Genomic DNA, 27,861 nt, shown 5'->3' with positions numbered 1-27,861 from the left:
TGCTACACCGAGGGGAAGCAGAAGGAAGGAATGACAGGAACAGCAATCACTTCTGACAGTGGTTTGGTTTTGCCTTCGTTTCAGGAGATATTCCCTGTTCTTACTTCTGACAAAAACAACTTCCTTGGACAAACTCATAAAACCTTTTTTTTTTTTTCCCCATTCTTTGTTACAAAAGGATAAATTATTTTAAGTCCCAACTGCTATATAGCTTTCTGGCTTCGGTGTAGCTTGGTGAATTATTAGTGTTGAGTCACATTTAATATGGGTTCTTCAAAGGTGAAAGGGTTCAAGAAATCAATGGCACCGACCATACCTTCCAAATCCTAGAGAATGCCTTTGGGCTTCTGCCTCCTAGCTGGCAAGTGAGCCAAAGTGAAATGATAGCCCTCCTGCTAACAGACTGAAATGAATTTAAAGTGTTTTGTTTTCCAGTATGGCTAAAACTTACTCTGCTTTAAATACTTCTCATACTCTTACCAGTTCTGGGAGCGGTATTGTTCCTGCTTCTAGATCCACCCAAATTATCTCATTTATCTAGTCACCAGGACCTGAGAAATTCCACAAATGCCCAAATCCGTATGTACAAAGGACAGGACAATAAAGCCCTGTTTTTCCTGTTTCAGGAACAGATTATGTAGACCAAGCACAGTGGCAGCAGAACATTCAAGCACTCGCCAGATTCAAAAGAAGATATGCTGAAAAATTGAACAATTTTGGACAATTTCTTTAATGTTTCAATCATGTTCTTAGTTATTTTCTCTTTAAATCACCCATTTTGTCAGGTGTTAGCATATCATATATTGCAAACCAGCTACCATCTTTGCCAGATGAAACCCAAGCACCCCTCCCATTGTCCTCTCAGAGTCTCCTAAGGCTGCATATCCTCCCCTGATTAATTGGAGATGGGGTACCAGGGCCTCTCAGAGCTCAGCCACAGCCCCATTTCTCAATTGGTTTCAGAAAAGGCAGATGGTTTTCCAAAGGCCCAAAGACTCAGGCAAAATGAGAGATAATCTAAAAAACATCACAGCGAATTTCCTGTAAGTTACTGGCATTATAGAAGTTACCTATTTTTATGCTACTTTAAAACATCTGTTTGCTTCAGGTGAACAGCAGTTGGTATTTTTACTGCCGTTATTTAGTAGGTGAGGTAGGAAAGCACAGTGCTGGTGTCGAGGGAATTGTTTCTGGATTAAACACAGCGTCAGTACCTATGATATTCTTATGCAAGGCTCCTTTTATTTTCCATTGATTTTTCTTCAGCCATGTCACTTGCAATAACAGATCCAGATTCTAGTCGACCTACATAATAACATGCCTGGTACAGAAGGCACCGGCGCTTCTCACTATTTCAGTGGAGCATTGATGCCAACGTACATCATTCACTGGGTCATCATGCCGCTCAGTAGCCATAAACATTGAATTTGAACAGATGTTTCCAAGATTATCCAATTTGTAACCCAAATTCACAGATCTTTTTTTTTTTTTCAGAAGCATTCAACAATTAAATAGGTTTGCTATTTTATACTGAGGCATAAATCTTCCTGCTCTACGCTCATGTGACAGTGAAGAGCTGCAATCCAGAGATGGCCATCTCTGACCTAAGGGAAGGAGGAGACAGAAGCTCTCCTTCAGCCCCTGTCTGTGTTGATCAGTTTGCAGCAAGAAGCAAACAGCATGATGGGGCATCAAAATAATTTCAAGCCTTTTTTCTATTACTGAGTAACTTTCTAACTGCCACAAATTAATCCTTCAAAATGACAGACCTGTTGTTCTCTCTTCTTACTGTCTCACTGCTTTCCCTAAAATTTAGCAGCAGCCTCACCTGCCTGCTGTTTCCAAAGCAGCACAGAGCAATTGCTTTCACATCCATGCTTCGAATCAGTAGTTAAAAAAAAATAAACACCTCCAGTTAACACAGTGCAAGTATATATCATTAAAAAATAACTCTGTACAAAAGATGCACAAATAATTCAGCTGTAACACTCAGAGTGCTGTGAGCAAAGCATTTTCACAGCTGCAGTTCACACCGTTTTTGTTGCAGATCCCCATCTCCTCCATCCACCACAGGGAGGTCACCCCCCATCGGTCACCCCCTGTCCCGCCAGCCCCGGGCTGCCCCCCAGCTCTGGCTGTGCAGATCCCTTTTGCTCTGCTGGCTCCAAAGGCAGAAGAAAGATTAGAAGGGCTCTGTGAGTAGAGCCATGGGCTAGCAAACACCAAGTCCGAGTGACAAGCCTGGAGCTGAGTCCTGGTTTCCAGCTCTCTATCCAACTTATTGATATTCAGCTCATGACTCAATGGACAACGTTTTGTAACTTCAAAACCACGTGTTTATAGGCATTATGGAGAACGTTTTACTCAAAATAACCAAAGAAAACCAAAACCAAGCTAAAAACCAGCTGTGCAACTAAAAACTGGGGGAGTAAGATGCAGTAGGAAAACGAGTCTTGAAAAAGAAGTCACCAAGGAGCTTAGAAGATGAATGTTAGGCTTACATTCGGTTTTGTCACAGCCCATGAAGGCTCCGAGTGAGGGTCTCACTGCTGCTTGGGAATGGGGGAGCCAAGGGGGTGGACCCACTGGGAAACCATCCATCAAAAAAGGACACATTGGCCAAAATAATGTTTGCACCCATTACAATGCAGAAACTTCAGTCCATCCCCACCTCATCCTCCTCACTTTGGCGTGTTCTGTCCTTCCTTGTAATGCTTACAAGGTATTCGCTGCCAGTAATCTTGTTTACTTTATTAAAGAAGTTGGTAATGAAAACAAAATCCTGTGAATCAAATGTTGACTCAAAACTGAAGAGAAATTCCCACAGGCAAATCTTTTTAGTACTCTGTCAGCATAACTAATTCAATTAACACCATCCAGAGAAAGATTATACAAAGCTACAAAGCTGTACGTATGGAAACATACATACATAAGAAGAAAGTCTACAAATGAGGGAACATTCCTTGTTCCAGGAAAGAGCTGCACTGTACTTTGTATTTAACTACTGGTACAAAGTTCTGACTTCTGCACCCCTATCACACCAAATATTCACGGAGAGCGGAGCACTCGGGTTCATTCACCCTAAGGTACAGGCACTGCTTTATAGAGAGCAATGTTAATGATAAGGCCCAGGAGGGCAGAAATGCTAACCTGGTTAGCAGGTCCACCAGAGTTAATAGCACTATTTGGTGCTTAAGTACTTCATGAGTTTAGGTTAATGAGTTCAGTGTCTCACAGGACCAATCCCGACATTTCCCCACGCTGTTATCTTTATTGCCCATTTGACTCCAGCATTTACAAATATTCAGACGTGCTTGACGCTAAAGTGCTAGAATCCTCTGTTTTTGTGATGGTTTTTTTTTCCAGTTTCAATCACTATTGGAAACTATCTGCATCTGTTAATGGGTAACCAAACGCATGCACAAAATACAGCACGAAATGAAAACGTACCAGCTCTGATTTAATAAGGAGCACAGTGAAGCCCCATCCCTCACTCTTCCCCAGCAGTAAATCAGACTCTTCATAGAGTACATGAAAGAAAGCCACTAGAAAATCAAGGAGGTGGGAAGAAGCTTGCCTTGGGGCTCACACATGCAAGGAGAGAACCAAGGGCTGCTCTTGACAGCCTTCCCATGAAGCAGCCTACCTAGGCAGTCAGAAAGCTCTTTCTACAAGAAAATATCTCCTTGGGTTTTCCTGTTGTTTTTTTTTTTTTTTCTTGGGCTTGAGAAATGGAACTTTAAAATCTCACCTAACCAAGCAACCAATGAAAAGCCTTTGTCACTTGTATATGAATTAACACCTGAAAATGGGAATTGAAAAGGAATGAATGTGAATTCCTGGGTCGGACAGTCCAGGCAATCTGGCTGCTTTTATTTCAGAGCTGTGCACTGGAGACTGCGTGACTTCACCTCACTGGATAGGTCTAAGAATATGGAAAGTTTTCAGAACAAATCTCACATTTTTCCTCCTGTTAAAAGCACTGAAATCTCCTGCCTTGGGTCTTCCTTCAGGCTAATTTAACACTCAAGATCAGCCAGAGCCAATCAAAACTTCATCAGCATGCACTGAGGTATGACAAAGTTCCATATTCATATCATTTTTGCTTGAAAAATGAGCTTAAAGTAAAAATTATATTCTTATAAATGTGAGAATTGAGGCTAAGTGAAACTTAAAATAAAATGCAACAGACATATGGGCAGCTCCCGAGAGAAAGGCTGGAGGAGGATCAGTGCATATTATAAAGCTGTGATTTTGCACGGGCTGCTGTAGGTGACTGCATCTGGTGTCTAAGTCCCAGTTAAGAACCACAGCTTTACTGCTCTACTGCAGCTTCCAGGAGGACCTCGAGGCCGTTAACTGAGAGCACTTGGAAGCCTAAACGCGAAGCAAACCTGCATTGCTCTGACTTTACCCCTGGGGAAGCTGAAATAGCACGGTGAAAAATTTCATCGACTTCTTTTGACCTCAACTGGCTTTGGAATATTCCACTAAAAAATGTGGCCAAAGCTCTGAATTTCATCTGCATCGGAGCTACAGATTCAACATCCAGCTTTCCCCAGCGCCGCGTACCGAACCAAATGCTATCGGTGCTGGATTGGAACAAGCCCAGGGATGCTCTGGACAACATGCAGCATGGAATTTTAAAAATAACTAAAGTAGAGACTGGGGAAGTTGCTTTTCTAAAGTGGTTTTAATTATTGTTTTAAACATAAGGGCAACGTGTGCTCCAGGAAGCCTGCCCAGCAGCAGGCTGAACCAACCGGGGCTCTGCCCACGTGTGAGGGCAGTGGGTGTGCGACACGTTCGGACTGCTCCTGCACATCCTAACACTGCAGCTCTCTCCTAAAGGCTCCACGTGCCCTTCAGATTGGTGACAGTACAGCATCCCTGACTAAGGAACCAAAACCTCCACGTACCCATTTCCGTGTGCAATGCACAAAGCCCACACAACTACACTATGAACGGGAGAGGCTTAAGGAACACAGATGAGCAGCCACAAAGAGTCTTCAGGATGCATTATGGAAGTAGAGAGAAAAAGAGAGGTGCACAGCTTTGCATACATGTACAAATTTTGAGGGAACAGGGAAAGCAGAGATGGGAAGTCACTGCATGTCACAAACAGACTGTCTCTGTGTTATTTTTAACCACAGCTTGTGGAGGAACGTTGCTGCTCCGAGCTTCTTGTTTATGTCTCTCTTCAATAAGAGCAAAGGTGAACTTCTAGTGGTTTTTATATTCACATCCTTGAAAGAATAATGAATACATAAATCTGGAGAGGGGAACAGCAATCTGTACAGACAAAAACCTAAGTGTTAGAGTGCCTTACGCAACAGCCAGCCATAAAAGATTTCCGATTCCTTGAGATAAACATTGCATCCTTCACCACTGCACAACTCACAGGATATTCAAGGCAAGCACAAGGGCCACTGCGCAGACTCCGGCCAAGGATGCTATCTGTGGGAGGGGGAGCCAGGTCTGGGTTTTTATCTGGTTCTTATTTGATCACTGCTTCCTTCCACCAAGATGCAATCTTACGGTCACTCTGCCCTTCGTCTTTCCAGTGCCTATTTGATTTGCTTCAGAGTAAATCATTTATGGTAGATTTAATTTCTTGGAACTGATAATGAGCGTAGCCGGATACGGATCCTTCCATTTAGAAGTCTTCTTTGCCATTTAATCAGCTTTCTCAGCTGCACCACTAGTTTGAAAGCAAAGTGGGATGGAATGGGATGCACTGGGGAATAAAGAATGCAGAAAATGGACAGAAAGTAGACTAATTATTTTATCAGAAACACTGAGCTTCACTCCGTAATCAGTTTAACTGCATTTGCTCCCTTCTCCACAAACTCCTGCTCCTCCAGAGAGGACTGCATTGCTGCAAGCAGCCTCGGGGGCTGTCTGGTGACTGAGCTTTGCCTGCACCCTTCCCAACACACTGTTCCATCCCACAGCACAAGGCTCCTGTCTGTGAGCACAACACCAGGACAGAAATACCACCAACTTGACCAAGTTGCATGTTGTTGCCCATCTATTTTGTTGTTTTATCTTCGCAAAGCATGCGTCTCCTTGAATGCTTACATAAAAATGATTTAACTGGTAAAAAGAATGCATCTACACAAAGAAGAAAAGTATAATAATGTCTTATTTAAATAATATGGAAATGAGTAATGTACATATCATAGCCGATGACTATTTTCCCTTAAAGGTATTTGATTTAGGACAGGAAGCTTAGAAACAAACTGACAGAATCAAATGGCTTATCTCACTGAAAGTATGTCATTTTTACAGAAGAGTTAATTTTTCAAGAAAAACATCAGCTGCCAAAGCAATGCGACATTTAAACTTGATAAGGATGTGTAAAGACTTGCAGGGAAAACTTTTCTCGTTCTCTGTAATAGGATTAGAAACCTCCAAACAGCTCCAAGAGCTGGAGTTTTGCCCTCAACAAGAGAGAAATGCCCCCAGAGCAACTAGAAGAGAACCCCAGCTGAATGTCTGCATTTTCTCATTTTGTACAGTAAAGTGTCATCAGAGAGAGATTCCTCAACTTAAAAATACGGGCTGTAAGTTTTTCCAACTCATGCTCAGTTTAGAAAAAAATAAATAACTTAGAGAGCAGTGTATTCACGCTCTATTTGTGCCGAATTCCCTGCTGACATCCCAAGAAACCCACGTAGTGCCTCTGTTCTTTCTCCATCTCTAACGCAGGGATGCCAGCACACACTCACATCGCAGAGGCAGTGTCACACTAGGCCACAGATGAGGTCATCTATACGTATGCATCATGAATGCACCTGCAATGGCAGCACAGAACATAGTTTGCTCTTCCTTTCACATTTTTTATGCTTCCTGCATAAAAGCCTCTTTCCATGGAAGATGCAACCCAGTTAGTTTTCCTCTTAGAGAGAAAGTAAAGCTAAAAATTTACACGTATGTGAGAGATGCAAAACCTGAGATACGAAACTCGGAGACACTGTGCCTCACTGCCTTTCTTGACTTGCTGTCAGCTGCTGCAACTTGAAAATGTAAACGTATTAATTCAAAGACATGCACTATCCTTCATTGATAAAGTTATCCTTATTAAACTTCAAAGGTTATTCATGGAACTAAACGTTGTTTTTTCTCAAGTACAATATATGCTTTGGCAGCTGCAGACTTCCTTACGTGCCAGGATGCCAGTGACCACATCTACAAGCCCTTATTGCCAACTGCGTGATTTTCCTCTAACTAATGTAGCCTGGCAACCTTTCCATCTCCAGCTACACTGCCCAGTGCTTTACAGTAAGTCATACTGATATAACGACAGCGCTGATCTTTGTTCGAAAAGCATTTCCCCAGTCCATACCCTGGATCAGGAAAATCAGAACCTGAGAGGAGAGTTTTCTCACTTAGGCCGATTTCTCTCCCCAGATGATGTTCTCCCAGGCTGTTCTAAGTATGGCTCTTAGTTAAAATAATGTGACTCTCTGTCTGATCATGTCCTTGTCACATACCGTAGCCTGGAATATTTAAGATTTTGCACTTTTCTGATCTTCTCTCCAGACCTCTGGTTTCCCTATCACTGCATGTTTTGTGCTGTCAACCAGTCATTTGCTAGATTAATTCCCCAGTAATGCTATTCTCTGTAACTCAGCACATGATGAATTCTGGACCATGGCAAACAAGACTAGAGATGAGGTGCACCAGTCAACCTTGAAAAGGAAATTAGACACCATCTTTGCTTCAGCACTAGACAGACACAGGCACAAGCATGACTTCTGTTACACGTTATATGTAAGTCTTCTTCTGGAGCAGGGAGGAGGGAAAGCTGTAAGTCTACGTAACTGTAGGCTCACTTCTTGAAACTGAAAGCTATAATTAGAGGCAAATCCCTCACAGAGGTTCTGTGGGGGCGCCCAGCACAGCCCTGCAGCCCTCATGCTGTATGATGCTGCCAAAACTGCCAGTCCTGGGCTGGGGAGGAGTTTGGGATGGATTTGCCATCCCAAGCAACGTTCCAAAGAGACTGGCTGGTTGAAAAAGAGAGGAGAGAGCTCCTCTTGGATGGAGACCAATTCACAACACGGCCACTCAGATGAGCAAAGGACATAGCTGCAAGTAAGCTTTCAATACCAGACATTTGAAACCATTTCTGCAATAGGACAGGGCAAGAAAAATTCTATATTCAAACCCAGCTGCTAATACACCTGTGCGCATTCATCCATGAAAGAGAAAAGCAGCTTAAGTACTAATGCCATCCAAATTACATCTCTCCCATCTTTAATGTTTATGATTCCTAGCTCCTTTTAAGAAAAATATGTCACTAAAGCTTAATCAGTAGTATTCTGCTTTAAGAAAGGCTTTCTGAAAGTGACAAGAACCACGCCGGTTTTGCTTTGAAACCAACCAGAATTGGAGCGACGATGAAAAGAACGTTTGCTTTTTTTATGCCATGGAGGTCATTGAAATTTCACAGGAAAATCAAACAGCGACAACCAAGCACGATCTCATCTTGCTTTGTTTGCCTGCAGTGCAGGCCTGAACCTTCAGAGGCAAGCTGCCTGTGGCAGACATGGGTGCAGCTCTGCAGCTGTAGGGTGTGATGATGAGGGGGGAGCTCTCGGAGAAGCCCCAAAGCCACTGATGGCTGTCTATAATTGAACACATTCCAGCCCAAACCAGGAAGGTGATCACCCTGCAAAGCAGTCACTCCTTCACCAAACTTGCCTCCCTCTCACTGCTGTCCCCTTCCTTCAGCACTGATCTCCAAACCAGAGTTATGCTACAGAGGGTTTGGGCATAGTCCCAGGCTACAGCAATTGGGGCAAGGAACCACATTGTTTGCCTCTTTTCTTTTTGCTTTTCGCTCCGGAGTGACAAGATTTTTCTCCTGTTTCCCAGCAAAAAGGGAGGAAATTGCAATGATGGAACAAAGAGGTATTGGTTCCTAAGCTCAAAGAATGGTTTTCTTGGACAGAGAGGTTCCTCCTTAATCTGGAGCCACATAGGGAGCACAAATGCAATGAGCAGAAGAGAGAGACGGAGAAGGAACATGGAATGGCTTTGCAAAGAAATGATCTGAATGAGTCTCGAAGCTCTCAGGAAATAGGATTACAAGTTGCTGGGTTGATTGTACTAAAGCCTCATCTCTTGTTTTTGGAAAAGACTGAGAAAAATGCATCAAAGACATCTCGCGTAAAACAGCATTTTTTTTTTTGGCCACAGCCTCAAGAGGCAGAAGACTAATAAAATTTTGCAGAGCACTCAAAAGTGCTAATTGCTTTTTTACTGCATCTTACAGAGTGCAGGCGTTAACGGGCATCTGAGTGTGAAGAACCTCGACAGGGGCTGTGCAGCCCAGAGCTCCTGTAGAGATTTGTTCAAAGATGTTTATTTCAAGAAACAGCTTGTGTACTACGTTCTGTGGCTGTGACTTTGTGATGCTGCTTCTCCGTCTTCCCTCCCGATGTTCATAAATAAGAGCTACTAGAATCCAGCCATTGGAGGTTTGGGATGAGTTCTGGCTGTTAGGGACATCCACGGGAACACAAGAAACGGACTGGTTCAGATAACTGCTGAGAAGGAACAGGAATCACAGAACTGGAGGGGTTGGATGGGACCTCTAGAGATCATTGACTGCAACCCCCTGCCAAAGCAGCTCCCAGCCCAGGTTGCACAGGTGGGCATCCAGGTGGGTCCTGAATGTCTCCAGAGAAGGAGATCCACCACCTCTGTGTGCAGCTCCAGTGCTCCGTCACTGCACTGGGAAGAAGTTCCCACTCACATTTGTGCAGAACTTCCTATGCTTCAGTTTGTGGCCATTTCCCCTCATCCTATCACCACACACTGCTGAAAAAAGCCCAGCCTTGTCCCTTTGCCTCCTGCACCTTGGATATTGATAGACATGGGTCAGATCCCCTCTGAGTCTTCTTTTCTCAAGGCTGAACAGCCCCAGCTCTCTCAGCCTTTCCTCATAAGGAAGGTGTTCCACTCTCTTTATCATCTTTGTAGCCCTCTGCAACTCAGTAGAAAGTGGGAATATCCAAGCTGAAATTCATCCCTGCTGTGGGGGGAACGAGACACCGTTCTTATCACCCAGTTTGAGCCGGCTAAGTAGGACCAATTTTAATAAACCAACATCCAAAGAAAGTACACCTCATCCCAAGCTCCAAACAAACACTCTCCAGCGATAAACCAGCGGGCTCAGTGGAGAGATGAGTTATTTATCAAAGTGAATGGTGTTACTCTCTGGGAGCATGACTCCTTCTGGGATTTAGTCTCTGATAAGACACGTCACCGGGCTGCTGCATTACAGCTCCAGAGCTCAGCTCTCAGTGCTGTCAATCTCCCTCAGCACACGAATGCTGAGGCCGCAGCGTGGAGACAACCGCTGAAGGCCGGATTGATTTCTGTGTGCGTGGAGCAATTGCATCTCCAATCAATTTTAATGGAAACCACGAATGCTCAGTGTTTTGGAGAAAATCAAGGCTCTCCAGTCCCTTCGTACAGATTCAGATGTCCAAACGTAAGAATTCAAGTGGGATTTGTTCTTGACGTTGATCACAGGAAATAATAACAGCATGCTCAGCAAAAGTACAAGCCACAAAGCAGAAGCCCTTCTTACCCGGAGTCCACGTGCTATCCAGCAGTGATACACCAGCCATATAATCTTAATTAGCCAATAAAAGTTTTTAGACAATCTGTCTAGACTTTCTTTTGCCTGGATATAAAATTGGCTTTAAAAGAAATATATAAACAGCAATGAAAAGTCGGTGAAAAGCTTTCAAATCAGCTCCCTGCTGTTTCACATCTCCATCCTGCACTCTTCTGAATAGTAGTATCCGTGAAATCCTGAATTTTTCGAGCAGAAGAGCTGCTATCTCTGGGATTACAAACACCCTGACAGGCCAGGGCAGCCGTCCACCCCCAGGACACCCCTGGGAAGCCTTGACCAGCACAGCTCAACACGTGGCTGGAGGAAACCTGACTGTTATAAATAACCATAACTCCAGCTAATGCCAAGTCTTGAGATTATGTCAGCGTGGTCATGCTTGCTTCACCACAGCCTTTTTAGCAGTACAGTTGTGCCACTGCAGTGCTGGGGTTTAGGTAGAGGGGACACTGTTTTATAGTGAAGCTAGAATGGAAGCCACTGCAGAAAATCACTGCGCTGCCCAGAGTGGCATGGCTCAGCTCAGCACTGTCCTGCAGAGCAGCCTGGGGACGAGGGCAGTGCTGGGACATTGCAGAGGGAGAAGGGAGATCTGAAGAGCAAGATCAGGCTACAGGAGGACGAAGTGCAGATAAAAGATAAAACGGGAGTTCATCAGAGGGTCAATGAGATACATGGATTAGTGAAATTACAAGGAGAAACTAAATTGAGGGAATTAAATTATAACTTCTCTTTAACCAAAGCTGGCTGAGATAGCACTGCTGGGCACCTTCCTACAAGCACTGCCCGCTTCTCAGACAGCCCCTTCCCTCACACCCAGGGCCGGGCTGCCAGCAGGACACCTGCATCCAATGAACTGCACAGAGCACCCTGAGATGGTCCATGTTCAAACCTGAGAACAGAATCCCAGGGGTAACAGCCATGGGCAGCTCCATCGGCTCAACCAAGCCCCACACCAGCACAACCTCGTTTGCTTCAGAGGGAGCTGAAGCCCCCAGGGGCTGCAGCAGCTTGTCCTGCAAGGGATGCACGCTGAGCAAGCTGCAGAGGCAGCACAGGGTGTCTTACTTTCCAATCAAACCCTAAACACAGAGAGATGACCCGTGACATACCTGTGCTCCTCAAGACAAACAGCAACCTGGCAGAGCATTCCCATTTTTCGTTAGTACAGAGGCAGCTCACATACATGCTGCAGTATCCAGCGTTGGCATAAGATCTGATTCAAACTCCAAGCCACATCCACACGTTTGACGACTCAAAGTTTACTCTGTTTCATTGTCAGTGAAATACACAGGAAATCTGTTGTCAATGATGTGAGCAGTATGATGTGAGCAGCAAGGTACTTGTAACACTCTTTTGCTGAACAGCTTCCTTGCAAACATGTAAAGAAAAAAGAATGAACTTAATTGATCTCAATTTACGACATACTTGCTACAGTTTCGCCACGTGGGCTTATTTTTTCTCTGCTAGATCTATTCTTCTCTGCACCAGGGGACAACGGAAGGGAGGTTTGCATGGCTCCAGAGCTGGGCCAGGCAATATTCCAGGCAATGGAGATCACAGTGATGCGCAGAGCTGTCTCCCCAGAGGGCAAAGGGCTCGGGGTGCCTGTCATCCTCTGCTGTGAGGGGAAGGAACAGGGAGGGCAGGGGAGGGAGCGTGATGGAAGATGCAGCTCAGCATTATTTATGTGCTGCTGCTCCCCCATGGCTACGAAAGCTGTTCCTTGCCAGTCCCTTCCACTTCTCACTAATGCAAGTGAGGAAGGTGCAAGACAAGGCAATATTCTGTGTTTCCTTCAGAGATGCCGGATTTCTGTGACAGAAACTGCAGTAACTTGCTGCATTTGATTCTGTCTCATTGCTCAGATGCACAACTGCATTCTGAGCTGGTCCAACAAATTTAACCCACCCCGTAAATGGACACATCCCACGGGACGGGCTCGGCGTAATCATAACATTTCTGTTTTCCATGGGGATGCCTCTGCAGGAGGTGATAATGTGAAATGCACATTATTCCTCCAGGAAAGCTGCCAAAATACTTTCCATGGCAGTAGGGCACTGAGGGCTGGGGTGAAGCGGGGCTGGGGTCGACCATGGGGTCTGGGAGGTGGGCAGGAGGTGTGGGGAGGGGTGAAGCACTCGGAGGTGGTCAGCAGGAGCCTGGCAGCACCATCCTCCAGCAGAACACGTGGGCTTTGGGCAGAAATTCTATCTCAAAACCAAACTCAGCTCTGCCTCTGAAATCATTAATTTCTTGGCGAAATAAATATCTTTTTTTTCTAGCCCACTCTCAATGGCAAGGCTTCCTTATTCATAGATTTTTTCCCTGCTGTGATTCAATCTTTCCAACCCCAGCTCCTTCTATCAATTTTCATTTTACAGCTCTTCATCTCTCCTTCCCTGGCAGTCATACCTGCCTCGCTGTCCACACTCTTCTCCCTTCCTCTTATTGCTCAATAAATCCAAACTCCTCTTTGCCTCCACTACCAGTCCTTCCCAAAACAACAACAGCTTCTGAACTTCAGTGGGATTTTCTCCTCAAGCTTCCAGATGCATTTTAACCAATTTATTCTCCCTTCCCCTAACGTTTCCAGCACTGCTATCCCCCCCCCAGACTTCTTCCCAGCACAAGATGGATGCAGAACGAGCACGAAGGCTCTCTCTTCTGTTTCAACTCTGTGCTGCTATCTTTACCAAGAGGAATACTTTGCTCCTGAGATGTAGGAAACCTTTCAACAGACAGATGAAAAAAAGCAGCTGGATGGGGGTGAATAACTTACTGGATCTGCATCAAACCAAATCCTCCACCAGGGCACGGCGAGAACGCACGTTGCAAGACACAGGAGCGTTCCCTGGGGCTGTCTAACTTGACTGGTAAAAATAAAGGCTCAGCAGCACATTGCTCTGCTTCAAAGTAACAAAGACTTAACCAGTCATTTATTTTCAACCGATCCACAAGATATTTCACATAACCATGAAAGCAATGTTTTCTTAAATTTGGGGTAACATTTTTAAAGGACGCTGGCAGTTATTTCTTTAGTAACAAGACTTTCCTATTTCAATTTTATTCCGCTCCTTGAAAAGCAATCTCAGAATGTTCAATAAATGCCATAAAAAGGCAGATATTATCATTAAAGTGACTTATGCCGTAACTGTGACAACAGACCGCTACAGCTTTCCAATAACACTTGAATTCTTTTCAGCCAGCAAACCAGCTGTGTGAGATCACTCAGGAGGGCAGCACAAAAGTTTCTGCATGTATTGGCACGGAACCGGCCTCAGATTTCACATAAGCAGACCCTGAGGTAGTCATAGTGTCACATCTTTATCTCCTCGCTTCTCCCCAAACTCCACTGTATTGATTTCACATGAGTCTATTTGAGAAGGAGGAATTACGCAGACCCCTGCTAGTTTCAGCACGGAATCACATCACCATTTGGGCACGTGGTGTGGGATGCTGCAGGATTTCTGGGCATTTAAACCACGTGCTCGTAACTCCCGTCAGCTTCTGCATTTTCCTGAGCAAGATCCCAAGAAACCTATGCATTGCTACCGTGCATTTATCTTGAGGTGATGACAAAAGATAGGAAAATACAAGTATTGCATGTATATCACAGAATTGTAGGGTTTGGAAGGGACCTCTAGAGATCACTGAGTCCAACCCCCTGCCAAAGCAGCTCCCAGCCTAGCTTGCACAGGCGGGCATCCAGGCAGGTCTGGAGTGTCTCCAGAGAAGGAGACCCCACCACCTCTGTGTGCAGCTCCAGTGCTCCGTCACTGCACTGGGAAGAAGTTTCCACTCACATCTGTGGCACGCCAACACATGGATTCATTCTTAAATTCTAATTCCTTAATCTCATGCTTCCATTTGGCGCTCGCATTCCCTGTGAGAGACCCAGACACTCCAGGACAGCTCAGACCTCGTCGCTCCATCCCACAGCTCAGGGAGGAGGGAGCACTGGAGCAGTGAGGCGCTCCAAAAGATGGCACAGAAGTTAAGATCTGCTAGAAAAATGCAGACGCAGGGCCATAGTGGGAGCAGTACAGACCTACAGGAGCCCAGAGAAGCACAGCGTGAATCACTGAGGATGGTATGTCAACTCCCACACCATTTAAAGCACAGATTCTGAGGGCACTCCAAAAAATGATTCATCTTACGGAACGGCACACTAAATCTGTCAGGTGTTAAGGGCAGTGAGTCTCAGACAGGCACACACGTGTGTCCACACACGTGTTCTCTGCTAAGAAATACAAATCTGGAAAAATAAGATAAAAAGGCATTCAGGGATAGGAAAGGAACATTGGTCAGTGTCACACCTCATAAATGGGAGGAGGGCTCAGATCAGCAGGGGTCCCTTCTCTGCCTGGGCAGTGAATAGTTTCTTTCAGCCTAGACTGGGGAAAGAGGGGTTAAAGAAATGAATTAAAAAAAAAAAAAACTTTCAGCAAAATAAATAAATAGATAGATAGATAAATAAATAAATAAAATGTGAAAGAAGATGAAGAGATTGTTGCAAGTGCTGTGCTTCCTGCATCAGAGCGGATTAAAGTTTATTCCACCTTTTTGTTCTGTCAAGGTGTTGATAGCCTTTTAAAACAGATACGACAACACAACGAAATGTTGTTGGGAAAAGCTTCAGGATCCATAATAATCGCATCGACCCTCCGCTACGATGGCTTTAATCTCTTTCTTTGCATCTTTGGAACGAGAAGATGTGCTGTTCCTGAACCTGATTTTCACAGCACTTCCAAGTGGTTGAGAACAACACCTGGGTGACCTCTCAGCTCACAGAGTGACACAGGGCTGCTGGCAGCCCACTCCACGAGGTACAACGGTCTGCTCCACACACAGCCCAAGCCATGCCCAGGGCTGCCTCTCCACGGGCAGCAGACACAGCTCAGGCTCAGAGCGAGGGGTGGCAGAAGGGAAGAGCACGGCACAGGGTCCAGGTGCCCAGCTCCTGCACACTGCTGCACAGCAAAGCCTGAAAACAGGCAATTCAGAGAGAAAAAGATGGATAAATGCACACTGGATCTTTCATTTATCTGTTAGGAGGCAGTCAAGTGGTTTTTCGCTAACGACTTCAATATATATATTTCTTACAGATAGCAATTAACCTTCTGGTACAGATTAATCTTTTAAAAAATCAAAGATGAATTAATCTTTGAAATTCGAGTATTCAGTAGTTTCATTAATAATCTGAAATTGTCCTTTAGATTTTCCGTAATTAGAGCATTCTCTAATTTATTAATCCCACAGACTGCAGAGCATGTTTCAAATCCTCATCCCCTGCCACAATGACATATTCAAACTCGCTTGAAGCACTCATAATAGAAGTCACTTTGTGAAGAATTATTAACTCAAAGGATCAAGCAAAGTCGTTATATACCAGAGCACATTTAAACACTGATGCTTTCTACTCATCCTTGCCACTCCTAAGATCTTGGCTGAATCAGAAACCAGCCCGGACAGAACACTGAACTCAGGATAATTAGTTTGCTGTGGAGTCCGGGCCAAAGACAGGAAGCGTGCCAGTACCTATGGACTACACGTTTCTGTGCCAAACCATGCTGCTTGAGAGATACGAGGCAGCAGCCCGCAGGGACAACAGCTGCCGACAGCTGGCACATCTCAGGCTTTGGCTGACGGCCCCCACTGCCCCAGCCCTGGCTCACCAGGGCTCTATGGGCACCACAATGGCAGTGCCACCCACCCTGTCCTACAGCACGGGAGCATTGCACACAGTCACAGCGGCAGAGCCGCGCTGCTGTGGCCATGCAAAGCTCATTGCTTGCACCAGGGCTGTGTCACAGGGCAGCATGAACTGGGGCCTTTAAGGTCCTTTCCAACCCAACCATGCTGTGGTTCTGTGATTCTGTGCCCCATTACACAGCTGGCAGTGGGACCTCCTGGTACTTTTCTGGGCTCTGGAGGAGCAGGAGTGCACTGGCAGGGGCTGAATCCCCTCAGAACCTCACCCAAGCTTTATCTACATGACACAGAGCTGCAGCAGGCACAGCCTACATCACCCTGCACACAAAGCTGCTTTACGCAGGGCGTTCTTGTGGGTTTATGCTTTATTCTTTAAGAAGGATGCTGACTTACAAGTTGACTGCATTAGCAGCCCCAGTCGTTAATTTAATTCTGCCGATGTCTATGAAGTGATAGGGTATTACTCAGCTAGGGTTTGTCCTTGACACAGGGAACACATTTCTTGTAAGATTTTGCGACCATGGATATTTGCAAATAAAGTAAATTTTAAATTATAATGAACACGGGTATTTGTCACTTCCTATGGTTTTAAATCCCAAACCACTTTCTTTAATACCACATAAATATGCATTCAGAAGAACAGACAAATTCATGCAAATGCAGCCTCCTCACGTGGTACAGCTCTGATGCCCCTCCAAAGCCCCTTCCCTTCATCCCCTGCAGCCCAGCGAAGTCAGCACCGACTGTGGGACCCATCAGAGCCCAGCACACACCCAGAGCCCTGAGATGGGTGCAGCGTCGTGGTCCTGTCCTTAGCCCCCTCTCCCTGCACAGACAGACCCTTCTCCATCTGTCCAGGGTGTCCCGTCATTCAGGACTGAATTCTGGCCCAGGTTATACGAGTTATTTGCAATGGGATGGTGGGGCAGCTGCAGGATGGGACTTGTTCTTAAAGTGAAGACATGCTTCCGATCCTCCCTGCCACACCAGGACACATCAGTGTATGTTCCTGGAGCTGGCTCTTACATACCCCACCACGAATGAACGACATCTCCCGCTTATTTCTCCTTCCTAGCACAGAAATCTGCTTCAAATGCTTCAGTTTACAAACACTAATGATTCAGCACTGCTAATCAGCTTGCCATGGATGTACAGCTTGATTCCCAATGCTGACGTCCAAAGCTCTCCTACGTTTTGTTGTCTCTGGGAAAATTTAAAGCTACTTCACCTGAAGAGTGTGTTACCAAGAGAAGGATGCGAGCACACCAACACAGCAGCCACTCCTCCAGGGCAGGTCTGCTCTGCGATCTGAACCACAACCAGAAAGCCAACAGCAAAATTAGGATTCCTGGCATCAAAACTGCAAGGGTTCAAAACTTATACCATAAGCCTGAGCCAGCATAATGCACAGCATCTCCTTGTCCTCTTGGAACATCTCCCACTCACAAGTGATGTTTTCCAGCACACTGAAGAAAGCTTTATTGAGAAAAAAAAAAAAAGAAAAAAAAAAAAAAAAAGGACAGAGAGAGGGAAAAGGAATGTTCAGGCAACAAGAAAAACACTTTGCATCCCACCAAAGGCCTGGTGTGCCTCACATCATGCTGCAGGCCTTCATGCCTCCCTACCCCAGGACAGCAATCTCTGAGCCTTTCAGGTAAGATGCATGAGTTTTCTCCAAAGAATTGGTCAAGAGAAATGCTACAGAAAAGCAATACACTGACAGCAATCTGAGACATGAACAGCAGCAGCACGACACGAGTCAATGTCGAGCAACAAGCAGTCTTCAAACAATTTCTAGCTGTGGAGAGATAAAAGCTCAACGTTTTAAAATCTGTCTTCTACCCATGTCAACATAATATAACGCTGTCCAGTGGAATACAAGAAGCTTGATAAGACTTGGGGTTTTCTATTTTCTCCAGAAACTATTGAAAAACACTAACATTTCAAACTCTATGAAACTCTATAAGCAATTTAGGAAGGAGAGCACCCGGGAGCCATTACGGAGGCACTGCAAAGAACTGGAGCAACTTCAGAATCACATATACGTTCCAGAAAAATAACACGACATTTGGCACAAAATAACATCAATCACTTCTACAGCATTTCTGAGGGAGGATGGGCGTTGCCTACCTGCCTCTCTGGAAATTTGCATGAAGGACTCGACTCCTTTTTCTCCATAATTCCCTTCAGATGCCAAAGTGGACACATAATTCCATCCCAAAGCTTTCACAATGTCCACCATTGCTTGTGCTTGGAAGGAATCTGGAGGAACCACACGTGAGAAGAAATCATAGCGCCTGTCATCACTCAACTCTGGCGCAGTTGAGGCATAACTGATTTGTGGGATCTGTAGAAAAAAATAATTTCTGATAAATATACATATTCACACATGCATTGCACTTGTCACAGCAGTTAGCTAAAGCATCCAGCTTCTGCTGAGCCTAAGTTCACCTTCCTTGCATTCACCTCCAGTTTTCCACCACATTTCTTTGCAACGCACAAATCAAAGAAACAATCTCTTCATCAGAATCGAGTGGAAAGTTCTGAAAGGATATCATCAGTCAAAAGAAAACAAAGGCTCACATTGACCATTTCCCACTTGCACACAACCCGATGCACACAAACCACTCCGTTTCTCACTATTGCCTTTTTGTCAGCGTTCTGCTGTGAGTACCACCGGGTCGCTTCGGATGCTGAATTCAGCAGAGCTGACATCCAGACCTGTCCTCACTGGCTGGAAGGAGCCCTCCTCCACTTTTTAAAAGACGTGTGTGACAGGGACTGGTGGTTACTTTGGATAACAGAGACCAGAGTATTGTCTGGGGCTATTTTCTCCCCGATAACAAAGGCTGTGAAGCAGTTATTAAGCTGACAGTATGTTCATCCCCAAACACATTATGCAACTGAGTTACAGTCTGGGGCTTCTCCTTAATTTAAGGAGCCTTCCATATTTCTCACATATCACACAACTGAGGCTGACAGAGAGAACAGCAAAGTGCTGACCACTGCTACGTATTTTCTTTGCTCAGTGGTTTACCTACAGGTCAGCAAAGCTTGGGGACCACTCTCACAGGCAAATAAATCAATGGTGCCCATTAACTGTGAGTATGGGAACTGTTGAATCACGGCCTGAACACTGATGGATCACCTGAAATGAGCACTGAGTCAGCCACAGGAGCACAGGTGAAGCAATGCACCTGTGTGACCAGAAGGGGTCGAGTCCGGCTCCACCTCTCCCAGACCCCATTTAAGGGCTGACCATCACTGGGGAAGGATCTCTTGTTGGGGATTGCTCCTTATGAGTTTCCTATAACAAGCTTAGGGCATGGGAGAGAATTTTTTCCCTTTATTTCAATTATTTCTTCCATCACAATAAGCTGTCTAACTACACCATCTATAAAATACCTTGGCTGTAATACCATTAAGGTATTATTCAATCTGTAAACCTTACACCACAGTTCTTGACGTTCAGTCTAGCTCAGGGTTGCACAGAAAACACTGCACACTCCCACAATAATCAAAATTCCTAATTTGTTGGTATCTGTGTTCACTGCTGGAATAGACAATTGGTGATGCTTTAGGATTGCTCTCTTCTCATTTGTACAGTGAAGATAACGGAGCTTCTGCAACTGTTTCTCAGCTCAATTCATCACCCCATTGGACAGCACTGTGTTACGTGGAACAGTTAAGCAGGTTGACTTCATGGGTGCTGCTAATTGCACGAGCACCATGAATATGTACAGCCCTGCACACAAGAGTAGTGCTGAGATAGCCAAGTGCAGCATTATTAATTATAAATAAAAGGAAGAAATATTATTTTTTAATCTGTGGCAAGTGTTTGTATTCCAGCTTGTAAACAACTACTTTTTCAACTTGGAATCAAAAGGACCATATTCTACACTTTTGCAGAAAGCAAAGCTCCTACAGAATTTGCTCCAGTGCTTATATCACTTATGAGACCTTTTGTTTTTTAAGTCTTTTTCCTCTGCCCATAAAATATTAACCACTTTCAGCTGTTTAAACCACTTCAGTATTCAGAGCATATATTGGTTTCCTCTACCAACACCTCTTGCAGGACGTTGAAAAAACAACAGAAAGCCATACAGCTGAAGAGTAGAATTTTGGTATCATTTTGTGTGGATCTGATGTCATTAAACTGAGTATTTCCAGGCACTTATTTTAACAAACTACATAAATACTTTGCCAAATCTAAAGGATTTATTTTCCTTTCCCCCACTGCAGCAGGACTGTGCTTGGAGCTCCCCAGTGGACACAGAGGTGCCAGCAGAGGGGAGCAGGTCCTGGGCAGGGGCAGCATTCTAAGGAGACAACGTTCATGTTTCTGACAGCACTGTGGCAAACATCACACCCCAGAGCTTTTCATATCGTTTCCCAAGCTGATGTTCTGATTACAATGACACTGAATGATTAATACTGGGAGCATTGCATTAGTCAGTGATTAATTAATGTTAATTTATTTTTAACACTGAGCATTATTCTTCATTTATCTCATTTTCTTCTGCTAATGAAGAAGTTCTCCCTGGATCCCTGTACCACTCCTGGTTGGGCTGCCGGAAAAGCAAGGTCTGCATGAAACATCCTCCAACCTCAGGCCTGGAACTGAGAGTTTAGTGTAAAATGCAACTGAAATAAAAACTTGCTTTGAAGAGGTTTGCTCTATGGGCAAATCAGAGTTATTCACCTTCCTCCCCATACACTCCCACTTTGGATGCACCAAAACTGATCTATGCAGTAGCTCCTTCTCCCCAGTAACCTACTAAAGGATGAACGAAATGGCCCACCTGAGCCTCCTCAGCAAAGGGCAGCCACTAGAAAACTTGAGAGAAGGATATTTTCCTAAGGATCATGTGCAAATTAAGGTAATGCATGAGCATACCTGTTGAGATATTAATGAGCTCCCACCAGGGTAATATTAAGTTCACAGTTGGCTGCAACCTTACTTTCAACTTCCCATTACATTCCACTGATATGATTTCCTGACCACAGAAAAAAAATATATACACCCCACTTTGATAAAGCCTCTTGGGTGTCTCTTATTTGACAGAGCAGCATCAGTCTGCACAAAGTGCAAAATCCTGCCAGCAACTTCACACAAGTAAGATGCCTGAAGACTTCTCCCCCATCAGCCCAACTCTTTGGTGTGAATTGATGATGACTAACAGTCTTGAATCTGTTTAGGTCTCAGATTTTATTCACGTAGAAAGCTCTCATGTCAGGATTTAATCATCAGTTAGTACAACTGCTCTTTGTTCACCACTGACATCTAAAAATTGCATAACAAACAGCTTCAGCATCCTGTGAAACGCATATAATTGTTTTTATTGCCTTGAATTAAAACCACGTGAAGTTTGTAACTAGCCATTTTCTCTGGGCAAAAGTCTTCTACAATTTTTACATTTCACTTTGATCCCAACAGGAAGAAAATTTTACCAGAGGTACAAAATGAGATCCAATCACATCCCAGTGCTCGCATGGATGCCTGGAGGGAGAGCTCCTGTTGACCCCTGACACAATGGGGTGGGAGCTGGGGCCCTGTTTGCCCATAACCAGCACGAGCAGGGCATCCCCAGCCCCAACAGTAACAGATGTACAACAAAGCACTGCTCCACCATCCAAGCTCAGCACAGGTTGTCCTGAGCTCCCAGTGCAGCACCATGAGCCCTGTTCCAGAGACTCTTCTGAAACGTGCCTAAAGTGGACAAATATCACTGCAGTTCTTTCTCTAGGGCTCGTAAAAGACTGAGTAATAACATTCCCAACAGTCTTAGATAATGATGAGAGCAAATCCTACTAAAGCACTCTGATAATCCCTCTCTATTATGTTTTATTATGAAATGGTACAAGTAGTGCATTTCAAGCTGATTTTTACACTCAATCAAATGTTGACAATTAGAAAACGAGGCAAAACAATTTCCAAAAAAGCTTTCATGTAAATCAATTGTCAGAACAACAAGGAGTGTTTCTCAGCAGCTCTGCTGTGGCGTAAAAGGTGAGAACATTTGGCAAACCTGTTGGTGTATGCAGACGTTACACCAAGGAGCAAAGTCCTTAGAGCCATATCAGAAGTGACACATCCAAAGAAGAGCATTTGTATACCAGAAAATGTTGAGAAACATGAATCTGTTTATGGCTCGCCTCAGTCTTTCTCATTCTGTTCACCAATTACTAAAGCTATCGGTGTTCAAACGGGGTCTTGTTTGCTCACATCACCACCTCCCTTACTTTATCCCACAGTGAATGCCCAATGATGTATTAGAGATCAACACTATCATCTACAGAGGAATTGGATAGATATTTCATAAGGTACAGAAATACAAATATAAACAACATCAAATACAAATGAGAAGCTGAGCCTGGAGGAGAAGTGCATCGAATAAAACAGAAATATCTTCAAGAGCACGAAAAGAAACACTAAGAAAAGCAACACAATAAATGATTCATGGTCACGAATTCAGCTTGTATCCAAGCCGGCCCATTCTGCCAGAGCCCTGCACTCTGCATGAGCTCCATCTCCCCCATCTGCCCAGTGCTATGGCTTCAGCCAGCAAGCGAGAGGGTCTCCTTTGGACTTCATCTCAGAGTCCAAGAGGACAATTAATACGGCAGTCAAATTCCATTTTTCAAAGGTTTTTAAATAGAGATATTCAAAAGTGCTCAGCATCTGCAATGGAGGAGCTCTGTCAGAGCTGCCAACCCCCACACAAGCTCTTTTTCCTTTGGGGAGTTTCCAAGAGCAGTGGCAAAATTCCTTATTTATAGAGAACTATTGCTGTTCTTGACACATCATCAGTGAAAAACCAGACAAGGTCACTGTGGTGTGGACCTCTCAGCATCAGATAATTCATGAGTGACACAGCAGCAGGGGAATGAAGCAGTGCCAGGAAGGGTAATGGACCAACAGGACATAGGGAACGACTGACAGGAGCTATCTATAATTTTATTCCCCGGAACTGCCTTGCTGTGCAGCAGATATTTAAGTTCCATACACGACAAATAAACTTCAGAAGCTCTTCAGATGGCAGGGTGAAAGTGAAGAGGGAAGACCAGCCCTATAGAAGGTCCTATCCATCACCAGCACCTCACTGGGCGAAATCCATTACCAAAACAAGCATCTCCAAGGTCTCTTGGAATTTCCTAAATGCACAGTATAAGGACCACTGGCTTTCTCACCATTTTATTTTGTTTACTTGGTTGTTTGGTTGGGGCTATTTTATTTTCTTCTAGATTTAATCCAGACCTGAAAAAAGTATATGAAAGGATTCTTTACAGGCACATAAATCAATCCTCACCCATAGTGTAACTGTCGTGGCAATCACATAGAAAGACATTCTAAATGACATTAGCAAGATGGAAGTATTTTCCACATACCTACAGGGTGTTTTCTGTTCCCTTTTCTAGAGAAGGAAAGTAATCATATGAATTAGTCCAGCAAAAATAATTGTAGCGATTAAGAGAACAATAATTATGGCAATTAGTACTGTCCACGTAGCTCATGGGAGCATTTCATCAACTCAGAAAGCAGAGATAAAAAAAACCTATAGGTGCACTATAATATGAGAGGTATCCACAAACAGGAAGTGCCCCTTCATTTCATCATGAGGTTCTGCCTTGGCCTACATCTACTTGCGACAGTTGGGAGCTTGTGGCACAACTTGGGCTTCTGGAGCTGCAAAATGAGGTGATCTCTCCGCTTTTAAACACTGAGAGAGCACTGAGTAGATGACCTGAAGCCACGATCTACAATTCTAGTGGAAATTGATCTTAGCACTAAAGACTTAGCACTCCTCTCTTTACGAGGCTGTACGCACTACTGTCCTTCTCAAAAATGAAGGACAGACACTTGTCTCCACGAGCTTACACGTTCCACTCTGAGAATTTTCCATTTATACTTCTGTTGTTGATACTTCCAGTTGTCTAATCTGTGCATTAGGGTGCAGAGGCACACAAAGACAGCTAACTGTCTTACTAAATGCATTCCAGGTGGCTAAGACCTGCAAATTCCTGCACTGTGAATCAATTTATAATGAACCTACAGGTTCATTTCTTTTAATTTCATTTATGCCTGTGTAGGAAAAGTAACAAAAACTCTTCCATGACATTGCATTCCTTGCAGAGCAAGACATTCAGTGGGACTGCAGTCACCTTAACCTGCTCCTATCCAAGAAGGTAGCTAGTCCTGGCTCTTCAGCACTGCCAGAAAACTGTAAAAACACTTAGGAAAAAAAATCACTAAAAAATAAAGAAAGAAAGCAAAGATATTTGATCTTTTTTTCAATGTAGTATATAGGTACGAGAACAATGTGGAAATTATTAACTATGGGGCTGCAACTCCTGTTTTTTTTGTCCCTAAGCCAAGCCTAACTGCATTACCCCCATCAGCAGTAAGCAGCCCCCAAAGACCTGCTCAAGAACCTCCTGCCAACAAAGAGCTACCCAACAAATGAACAGCAGTGTTGATAAAACCTGCTCCGTCAAACACTTGGAGCTTTACAGTTCCAGGAAGCAAGTTTTCTTGCATTTGAAAATCTAATAATGCTTTTTTCAAGGGCAAAGATCATTCTTTGTAGGCAAGCCCCACTGAGCAGGTCTGTGACCCATTTCAGAAAGTTTCTGGTGCCTACAAACCATTAATTCAAGCCCTCAGACCAGGCAGCCAAAGCACGCCTCCATCTGTGCTGCTGCAGCAGAAGCTGAATACCTTTGAGGAAGGCAGAATAGGGTTTCAACAGCACTGTCAATATTGCACATTATTTCAGAAACAGGTGAGGCCCAAATGGAATTAAACCGTTCCTTCACTGTCTTCCCCTTTGGGAAATGCTAAAATAAAAATCTCAGTCTATCGTGCAGCTTGGACACAAAAGCTTCATACATATTTAAGACTGCTCTTTTAGGAGGCAAAAATATGCTCCCGTGTTTATCAAAAGACATGCCACATCCCTTAGTGTTTCAGTGGGATCAGCTGTTCTGTGACAGCACAGCAGCATGAAAAAAGCATCCCTTTTGTTTGCAGATATTTTTTGTGCTTGCAACACCAACTGCCACGGCCCGAGCCGTTCATTCTTCCTGCACATTGCCATGCTTTGGGACTGCTTTCCCAATGCATTTTTGGAACTCCCGTTTTTCAATGCTTCTTAGAAGCAAGACCAGCTTGTATTTAATGCTCCCTCCATTTGAATGTCTCCTGCCCTGACTTCAGTCCCAAATTCTTCTGCCCTGCTCCGGTGGGCAGTGGGCTCTGCAGCTCCCTGGCTCCCACTGCAAGCACATCCCACCACAGAAAGCCCCTACAGCTCCCAGAGGGGAACAAAATTGCTCATCTCAGATGTACTACGGATAGTAAAGGCAAAAGGACACGCACTGTTAGAAAACTTCAGCACTTCACGTTTTTAAGTGAAACATTTGAGTTGTTAAGAATTTTAGCTGGCTCACTTACAAACTAGCAAGGCAACAATGCTATAATGATTTGCAGATCTCAAGGATGAGGTATGACCAGCACAGCACATTTATATCTACCAGTGCATATTCATTGATTTTACAATATTAACTAGAATATTCCTCCTAGGATACATCAGTTAGAGTATCAGCAGTGATTGCCCATCCATTGCAATGCAAGAATGCACAGCTCTTCATATTTTAACTCCAGTGCTGATAGAATGTAAGCTTGAGAGCAGTATTAAAATAATAGATGGCACTCTGCTAGAGGTAATTTGAAATCTTAACAAAGCATCAAAGCTTCTTGTCTATTATGAGCTAATACTTCAAGCCAAATTTTAGCTGAACTCACAGAAGGTGATGGGACTCCAGGGACCCTCTAACCTTTCTAATAGCCACGTTTTGTAATCGTGTGGCTCCACACGGCAGCTCCTGCACTGACAGACTTATCAACCTCACGTTGTGATTCAGATCCAGACTACAAAACAACATCTATGGATATTCTGTCACACCTCCTTCCCATGACGCTCCGCACTGCCTAAAATGTAATTACAAAAGATCCTATATGAGAGAGAACAAAAGAGCTTAAGAGGAGCATCCTGCACTGAGTCTGTGCCAAGACCGAGTGCACTTGTGGAGTTGTTTACTTCTATCACAGCTTAAGGTCTCCGGCAGATAAAACGGGCAATGACACATCAAAGGGACAAAACTGAGGTCTGCCCATTAAATACCGCAGATCACAAGACAGCTCATGTCAAAAATAAATCCAGAATGCTAAGATTAATGTTTGTCTAAGCACAGGGTGTCTGGGGGCAGCAGAGGTGGGGTCCCGTGCTGAGGACGCTTACATCCAGGCTTCCCACATCCCTCGGTCCCACAGAGGAAGAGGGAAGGCACATCCTGAGCACACATTTTGATATGCGAAGGTATCAAAATGAAGGTTTGGTGAAGGTTTGGTGAAGGTTTGTACCCAGCAAGGCATTCTCAGAAGGGCTGCTTCAACCATTCAAAGAGGCGTTGAGCAGAAGACCAGGGCCCTACGTGACCTACACGACAGCAGCAGGTAGATATCCTTCTCCCTTTTTATACATACACCATTCCCTGACACTCACGTCCACATTTCCAAATCCTGAGAAGTCAATCACTGAGAACAGATCGAGACATTAGCGCATACGTACATTAAGTGTGTTTATGCATACAAATCCTTATGAAAATAAGGACACGCTTGTGGCGATCAGAACTCACACATCCCAGTACAGGCTCCGAAATTCTCATCATTCTGAAAGCGAAGCAGAACCAGAAGACAACCACAGCAAACACACTTCTGTGTTTTATTTATGGGTACACACCGCCTCGAGTCTTGTAAACATATAATTGAACCTTACGTTGTCCACGCATATTGTAAAAGTGTTTTTTTAATCTGCAACTATTAATCTAATTGATTTTAAAAGTATCCCATAAAGACGATGATGATAAGGACCTGTCCAGCAGATAGGCTGACACACAGAAAAGCTCGATAAGATGACACAGTTTTCTGCAAGTAACACATAGATACACCCAAACCCACCACGGTGGAAACAAATAGCAGCGTGGCACAACGGGAACCACAGCCATCCTCCAGAGCTCAGTTGTTAGGCTAAATGAAAGCTGGCGAGTTCAGCTCTGAGAATATCTCACAGTTGCTTTTCAAGCCGAGCCTCTGCATTTGTTGTGGAAAATGTACAACTCATGGCCATTTCCTCGGGTCCTGTTTGGTGCACGTGAGAAGAGTCCAAACCACCCCCTCCCCCCCATCACATCCTCCCTCCAGGTCACGCTACCCTCCACCAGGATAGCACAAGTCCTGCAGTGCAACTCCAAGGCCCAGCTGGAATTCCCACTGCTCCCAGTCTGGATGAGCAGTGCAGCATGGCAGCAGGAGCAGCCACTGCAGCTGAGCTCCTCTGTGCATCTGGAACACACGGTTACGTTCCAAGCACCTCTTATCCAGCACAGCACTAAACATGATGTTGGACTTGGGAAGCTACTGATAAGGGTCG

The 27,861-nt window shown here is 44.4% G+C and overlaps 1 protein-coding gene across 2 annotated transcripts in view; it reads right to left on the bottom strand.

Annotated features, from left to right (window-relative positions):
- GRM7 (glutamate metabotropic receptor 7) overlaps nucleotides 1–27,861 on the bottom strand; it is a 212,985-nt gene that overhangs the window by 123,726 nt on the left and 61,398 nt on the right. For both annotated transcript variants that reach the window (XM_065749588.1, XM_065749589.1), the window contains exon 2: nucleotides 18,500–18,716. In XM_065749588.1, coding sequence (XP_065605660.1) covers nucleotides 18,500–18,716 — 217 coding nt within the window. The remainder of the gene's footprint in view (nucleotides 1–18,499; nucleotides 18,717–27,861) is intronic.

The sequence above is a fragment of the Cyrtonyx montezumae genome, unplaced genomic scaffold (assembly GCF_038088225.1).
Source record: "Cyrtonyx montezumae isolate F1298 unplaced genomic scaffold, pur_monq_1.0 scaffold_6, whole genome shotgun sequence".
NCBI lineage: Eukaryota > Metazoa > Chordata > Aves > Galliformes > Odontophoridae > Cyrtonyx > Cyrtonyx montezumae.
Note: the sequence above shows the minus strand (reverse complement) of the source record. Positions and strands in the feature narration are given on the sequence as shown.